General features: G+C 33.5%; 1 protein-coding gene across 2 annotated transcripts; it reads right to left on the bottom strand.

Annotated features, from left to right (window-relative positions):
• Nucleotides 1-5032: 5032 nt before the first annotated feature.
• Nucleotides 5033-6618, bottom strand: LOC127159546 (GTPase IMAP family member 5-like). Of its 2 annotated transcripts, none has more exons than XM_051102354.1 (3): nt 6161-6618; nt 5405-5922; nt 5033-5308 (listed from the first exon to the last, which is right to left on the bottom strand). In XM_051102354.1, exons 1-2 carry the CDS (start codon nt 6183-6185, stop codon nt 5435-5437), a joined length of 513 nt encoding a protein of 170 aa, XP_050958311.1. In that variant the 5' UTR covers nt 6186-6618; the 3' UTR covers nt 5033-5308; nt 5405-5434. The 2 variants fall into 2 exon arrangements, with proteins under 2 accessions (XP_050958311.1, XP_050958310.1); XM_051102353.1 differs by having other exon boundaries at nt 5033-5311; nt 6161-6617.
• Nucleotides 6619-7390: the final 772 nt, after the last annotated feature.

The raw sequence follows: 7390 nt of genomic DNA, 5'->3' as shown, positions 1-7390 counted from the left end.
CTATGAACAAAAAATGTTTCTATTTGAAAGAAACTATTACAGGAGATCACTGGCAAATTTTGGGGTAACCGTTCAAAAATGTTTAAAAATATTTTAAAAATATTTTTTCATTTTACACCAAAGCCCTGACACTTTTTTTTTATTATTATAAAATGTATCAATTTATTTTATATGAACAAAAAATGTTTCTATTTGAAAGAAACTGCCTGCGATTGCTGACTGGTATCTGAAGTTAATGTTTATTAATATAAAATGTATCTGACGCCAATTACAGGAGATCGCTGGCAAATCTGAGGCAACCGTTCAAAAATATTTAAAATATTTATTTTACACCAAAGACCTGACACTTTTTTTTTCAAGTTATTTTATATGAACAAAAAATGTTTCTATTTGAAAGAAACTGCCTGCGATTGCTGACTGGTATCTGAAGTTAATGTTTATTAATATAAAATGTATCTGACGCCAATTACAGGAGATCGCTGGCAAATCTGAGGCTAAAAAAAAAAAAATATTTAAAATATTTATTTTACACCAAAGCCCTGACACTTTTTTCAAGTTATTTTATATGAACAAAAAATGTTTCTATTTGAAAGAAACTGCCTGCGATTGCTGACTGGTATCTGAAGTTAATGTTTATTAATATAAAATGTATCTGACGCCAATTACAGGAGATCGCTGGCAAATCTGAGGTAACCGTTCAAAAATATTTAAAATATTTATTTTACACCAAAGCCCTGACACTTTTTTTCAAGTTATTTTATATGAACAAAAAAATGTTTCTATTTGAAAGAAACTGCCTGCGATTGCTGACTGGTATCTGAAGTTAATGTTTATTCATATAAAATGTATCTGACGCCAATTACAGGAGATCACTGGCAAGTTTTGGGGTAACCGTTCAAAAATATGAAAAATATTTATTTTACACCAAAGCCCTGACACTTTTTTTCAAGTTATTTTATATGAACAAAAAATGTTTCTATTTGAAAGAAACTGCCTGCGATTGCTGACGGTATCTGAAGTTAATGTTTATTAATATAAAATGTATCTGAACAAATACAGGAGATCGTGGCAAATCTTGAGGTAACCGTTCAAAAATATTTAAAAAAATATTTATTTTACACCAAAGCCCTGACACTTTTTTTCAAGTTATTTTATATGAACAAAAAATGTTTCTATTTGAAAGAAACTGCCTGCGATTGCTGACTGGTATCTGAAGTTAATATTTATTTAATGTAAAATGTATCTGAAAAAAAATGTAAAATAAATGGCAAAATAAAAAATAAATAAATAAATAAAAAAATAATTATATTTTTGACACTAAAGACCTGACACTTTTTTCAAGTTATTTTATATGAAAGGAAATGTTTTTATTTGACACAAACTGCCTGCGATTGTTGAAAAGTATCTGAAGTTAATGTTTATTAATATTTAATGTATTTGAGGTGAACTCCTGGAGATCGCTGGCAAGTATAATGTAACCTCACCAAAAAAAAAAAAAAAAAATAATAATAATAAAAAAAAAAATAAAAAAAAAAGTATATTTTTGACACCAAAGCGCTGGCAGTTTTTTCAAGCCATTTCATATAGACAGAAAATATTTTTATTTGACACAAACTGCCTGCGATTGCTATTATTAAAATAACAGTGATTTTTTTTTTTACATTAACGCAATTCAGTGACTGAGTAACAGCACACTCTACTTTCAACCTGAAGCAATCAAGTTAATCATTAACCAGTTAACCAGGTGAAGGCCTCAGCTAAACCTGTAGTGCGCTCTTCCTATTCTCCAGCAGAGGGGGTTGTAGTAACAACATCCATCCCATCACACTAAGTGACCCTCGTTTAGCATTCCTCATGTTAACATTATTATTAGGAAAACAGCCCAATATGTAAATCACATACGGTCATGATCGTATGTCTGTCGTAATATCTAGACATTAAGTGTTTCTCTAGGTTTGTTATGAATGGATCAGAAGTGTAGTAGAAGAGAGACAGGCATATTAGGAAGGATAATATGAGTGAGAGATGAGCAGTGAATCAGCTTCATTTACTGTAACTGAACACGAGCACACAAATGCAGTAAACCATCCAGTAATCACACATCTATTCTAACACAACTAAACAGGGAAATGTTCCACAGACCATCTTTAACTAACACTAGTGATGTTACCTTCAACAAGGATGCTCCAAAGCTTGTGTAAAAAAAAAAAACACACATTTCACATTGAAGTACTGCATCAGAGCTTGATTCGTTTTAAGAAAAGCAAGTGATCTATGACGTCCGAAGCTTCATTCACCTGAAAACCATGCGCTTGTTTCAGTATCTGGTTCAAACGAAGCGAAGCCCAGTGCCGTTTCCTTTACATTATAGTACATTTTAATGTGTTAGCATTGTTTATGAATTTATTTTTTAGTTGTAATTTATATATTGAGCTCAAAAATTAACTTTGAAGAAAAAGTCTAAGGACTGAGGCAGAGTTCAAATAAACATATCATAGATTTCATTTATGAATTTATGTTTTATTTATTTTACTTATTTTAGTGCTAGTACACCAACATAAATAATTGACTTTGACAATGACCATTATTTATATACAATAAAATAAAACAAAGAATCATTTGTAGAACCAGATGTGAAACCAGCGGCTGCAATGGAGCACAGCACTTTGGAAGGTGTTATTCATTTTTACTAATGGCCACAACATGAACCTTTTTCCGATACAATTGTGTTGAAAGCTTCACTAGTTCAGAACGCTTCACTTAGCCATCACTAACTAACACACAAAATATAAACCCATTTACAAGAGCAGCACTTACTCACCTCACCTGCCACCATGCTGCTGGATCCGGTTAAGAAACCAGAATGATTGTGGAATGAGCCTTTATATCTGTGCTGCAGTGCATCATGGGAAATGGGAGAAACCAAGTTTGGGGGTGTTTTAAAAGTTAGGCTCAGTTACTTCCCATAACACCCGATGTACTCAGTGCATCGTCAGAAGAATGGCATCTACGCTAATATTAGTCTGTTTCTTTCTTATTCTATATTCTATTCTATATTAAAGTAATGTAACTTATTACTTTTGATTACTTTTTGATGATTTACTTTTCTAAATTTCTAAAATTTTTGAAACATTTAAACCAGGCAGAGTGAACCTTACAGTAGCTCTCAACACTGATTACTGTCAGACTTTTAAAATCCTTTATCACTTGAATTAAGATTATAATAAGTAAGGGATACATCTTTATTTTGCAATAACAACTGGCTGGACGTACATTATCCCATTTATTACACAGTTGCTTGTTGAGTCCACATAACCAGGATGACCTCATCAAGAAATTGTACACATAATATTGAATTGAGTTTTAATATTTTAATAGCTAACCAAATCCAAAGCTTCCACTAAGAAAAATTATCAAGCGTATAGGCCAACGTAAGTTTTCCGGATGAGTCTGTGTTATTAGCTTTTACCAGTTGTTATCGAAGAATAACATACCTTGGAATGTGATGACTGACCAATCAGAATCAAGTATTCCGTAAAGCCGTGTAATAATTTAATTTAAAGCACAGCCACCACAAATTCAGACTCTTATTAACTTATTTTTAGATCATTCTGAGGTTAAATTCAGATTTAAATCATAACAAGAAATAGTTTAATAGCTATGATACTGGTTTTGAAATCAAATGTTTGCATAGTTATGACAGGAAACACTGCCATCTAACAACGCCCTGGAAAAAAACAATTTATCTTAAAATCTAAAGTATATGCAAAAACCCAAATAGGAAATAAAATAGTTATTGAATAAGCATGTGTCCTATTCTGCAATCAATGCAGTTTATAAAAGTAGACAATTAAATCTGTATGTGGGTGTATTTGTGTGAAATTCAGATGTAACCCCCTTTGTAATCATTAACATTTTTCAAAAGTAACTGTAATTTAATTACATATTTTTTTTCTCAGTAACTGTAGCTAATTACAATTATATTTATTTTGTAATTAAATTATGTAATTCTGTTACATGTAACAAGCTACTCCCCAACACTGGTTATGAGTACTAATAGAAGTAAGTGACCAATAAATGTAAGTAATTAGAGAGAGAGAAAGAGAGAGAGATTTAATTAGGAGGATTTATTTTAGTTTTCTCTGTCTTCCGTCTGGGCTTTACACTCCCAGTAAATGGCAGGAATGCACATACAGCTGCATTGCCAGCTGTCATTAAAAAGTCAAGACAAAGCAGCTTCAGTTGTGCTCTAGCTAGAAGAAGAGGAAGTTGAAAACAGTTGTGATGATGTGAAATGAAGCCCTCTGAAACACTGAATCAACTGAAGATTCACAGAATGATTCACTGTTACATTTTTTTTTTTTTTTTTATTTTATTAATCACTTCTATGACTACTCACAATATAGCCTACATTCAAATTTATTTCTATATACTTGATTAAACACTTTTATACTCTTGGGCACAATATTTACAGGCAGGCAGTATCCAGGAATTAAATAAACCAAATAACCGAGCCTAGGGTTCATAATATATAAACTTCTTCTTTTTGTTTAATTGTGGGTAGCACCAACGTTAAGGTGCATTATAATATATAAACTTTATATTATAATAACTTTATTAACAGCCATTTGTTAATATTTCTGCATTGTAAAGGAATTATTCAGAATAGTGCCCAATGCATCAAAGTTGGGCTTGTAACTGATCTGTAACCTGTAAATCCAATATTTGGTGATAATTTAGCAAAACAAGGAATTTGCAAGCAATTTCAAAATGGTGTTACAGGCTACATGACAGAAGGGTTCAAAAATACATATGAAATAAGTAGAGAGCAACAGATTAAATTTCTCCACTGATACTGATAGCCGATTATTCAGAATAAATGCATCAAATATGGTAAAAGTATGGTAAGTTTAAACGTGCGTGCTTGTAAATCTCATTGGTTCCTTCAAATCAAGCAGGCACGGTTTTGATTCTGTTAAATCTATTTCACATGAGGGCGAAATTTTTTTCATTTTTCAGTGTATTAAACAGTAACCATGAATCTAACAAAGATGAACAGAACTAAAAGTCAATACTTTTGTTGTTGTTAGGCTGCATTTAGACTTGGTGTTAACATTCAATCACTGTGTCTGTGTCTGTATCACATTGGCAGTGTGGGATTGTTGTGATTTATTGATTGATCACAGCCTGGCTACGTAATCTACGTAAAGACGATCTGATCTTCTGTCTGTCTGCTGCAGGATCTGCTCTGATATGGAGGATTTTAATGTCTCGTCGCTCCCACACACAACCAGATTCAGCTTCACACCTTCTGACAGAAGAAGAAAATTTAAACATGTTAAATTACTGATATAAACACCAAATATCATCACACTATATCATCCATTGTAAAATACTGTTGTACCTTCAGCACAATCCAGGTGTCGTCCATCATTCATCTTCTCAATGTCCTCAAGTGTCTGCAGAAGATCATGAGGAGAGCTGCTCGTCTGAAGACTGAAGTGTCTGTTTGCACATTTCTGAATGATTTTCTGCAGGATGTCATTGGTTTCAGTGGCTCTCGTGTGCTGAGCACCATGGTGTGTTGATAAACGCGCTCAGAGAAAGAGAGCAGCACCTTCTCCACACGCTCTTGATCTTCTGCTGAACACGGCTCATGTTTGAGGAGCAGAACGATCACATGAGGTCCTGGATCAGACAGATGGACACACTCTCTCACTGTCTGTGTGATCTGATGATCTGAGATGTTGGTCTGGAGCAGCTGAGGACTGTTGATGATGATCACGTGTCTGTCCTTCAGTCTTCCTGCGACTCTCTCTACAACATCTGGAGGAGCTTCACTGTCAAACGCTGCTCGTCCTAATATGAAGTTTCCCACCAGACTGTTTTCAGACACGCTCGAACCCAGAAGAACAATCCTCACTGCAAACAGTCAAATCAGACATTCAGTGTCCACAATCCTCACATCACACAATAACACACAGCACATGTGATATGTGACATGTTATGATTACAAGATCTTGATCTTAATCAACATCACAGATTAAAATAACCAGAATCCACCAGCATGAGATACATTTAATCACTTGTGTTTTATTGGGGATAAATTGTTAATATCTTCCACACATAACTTCATTTATTTATGTAGATAAAGACTTACTCTGAGGAGGTTGTTCTTTGCTCATCTTCTCCTGCGAGGAAGATTGTGGATGACAATCACTGTATGAAACAAAAGTCTTAAATTATATTTGACCTCATCACATTTGAACAAATGATGAAAACAGCAAAACTGGTCTAAATGAGTCTGAGATGCTTAGAAATCGCATCAGAATAAATATGTTTGGAGTTTGTTAAGGAAATCAATTTTCACTAAATATGCAAAAAGAAATGGATTTGAAACACAAATAAAGTGTTTTAAGAAATTTAAATTCTATTGACAGAATTGAATGAAAATGTTCTTTTAGAATCATTTTAAACAATGACGTGACTGTGATTTTTACCTGTGTATCAGAGGTTGACATGTTGATATTCTGTTCTTGTTCTTTCTTCAGTCTTCAGCTGATCATCTGTCTGTTCATCATCCTGTAAGAGATGTTAGTGATTTTCAAACAGTAACACAGTCTCTGTTCATTCATCAGTCACTGTTCTGCAGCTTTTGTGCCTGTTGTTTGTTGTTCAGTTTTCTGTTCTCCTTGAATCTTGTAAAACTAAAACTGTTTGAATCTCAAAGTCCAGGAACCCCGACAAAAACAGATGCCATGCAACAAAACAATAAAACTAATCTGGAGAAGAGATTTAAAGAGGGCAAAATGGCATTTCAATTTGCATAATTTTCCCCCAAAGGTTCCATGAAAGTCACTAAGAATGTCATACAGCATGTGTTACATTTTGTCAATATGTTGTTTTAATGTTTGGTATCATTCTAAAGGTCTTAGTGCGATTTGTAAAATGGTCTCAATTTCATTCACTTATATTATGAGAAAGACTGAACACTTTTGTAGAATTGTGTTTTGCTGCAGAGGGGTGTTTTCCCCTGAGGGTCGGGTGAGAATCTCCAGGCAGGTGTGACCCAGGGTCACGAGATCTCCTGACGAACCAAAAGGTCTTTATGTTTTTACAACTGATTGTAAGATTTGTTTGTTTTGGTCTGGTATATAACAAGTGACAAAATTACTGGGGATTCTGTATTCAAAGAACCCCACACTGTCTGAGATGTCTCTGGAAATTTGCCTCCAAAAATGTATCTCTATGCGCTCAGGTTGCATCTCTCACTCTTAGATTTGTTTTCAATTGAATGTTATGTATTTATTTTAATTGGAACTGAATTTAATTCACAAATGGATTCTCATTGTTAAACTATGTAATTGGCATATAATTTTACCTGACAAAT

This window comes from Labeo rohita, unplaced genomic scaffold, assembly GCF_022985175.1.
Source record: "Labeo rohita strain BAU-BD-2019 unplaced genomic scaffold, IGBB_LRoh.1.0 scaffold_2284, whole genome shotgun sequence".
Taxonomy (NCBI): Eukaryota; Metazoa; Chordata; class Actinopteri; order Cypriniformes; family Cyprinidae; genus Labeo; species Labeo rohita.
The sequence above is the reverse complement of the archived record's forward strand: the minus strand, read 5'-3'. Positions and strand labels throughout refer to the sequence as shown.

Excerpts from the sequence above, each read along its gene's own strand:
- LOC127159546 (XM_051102354.1), bottom strand. The coding sequence starts at position 6,185 with ATGAGCAAAGAACAACCTCCTCAGA. Across the intron at positions 5,923-6,160 it reads CAAAGAACAACCTCCTCAGA|TGAGGATTGTTCTTCTGGGT; the intron begins GTAAGTCTTTAT and ends GACTGTTTGCAG.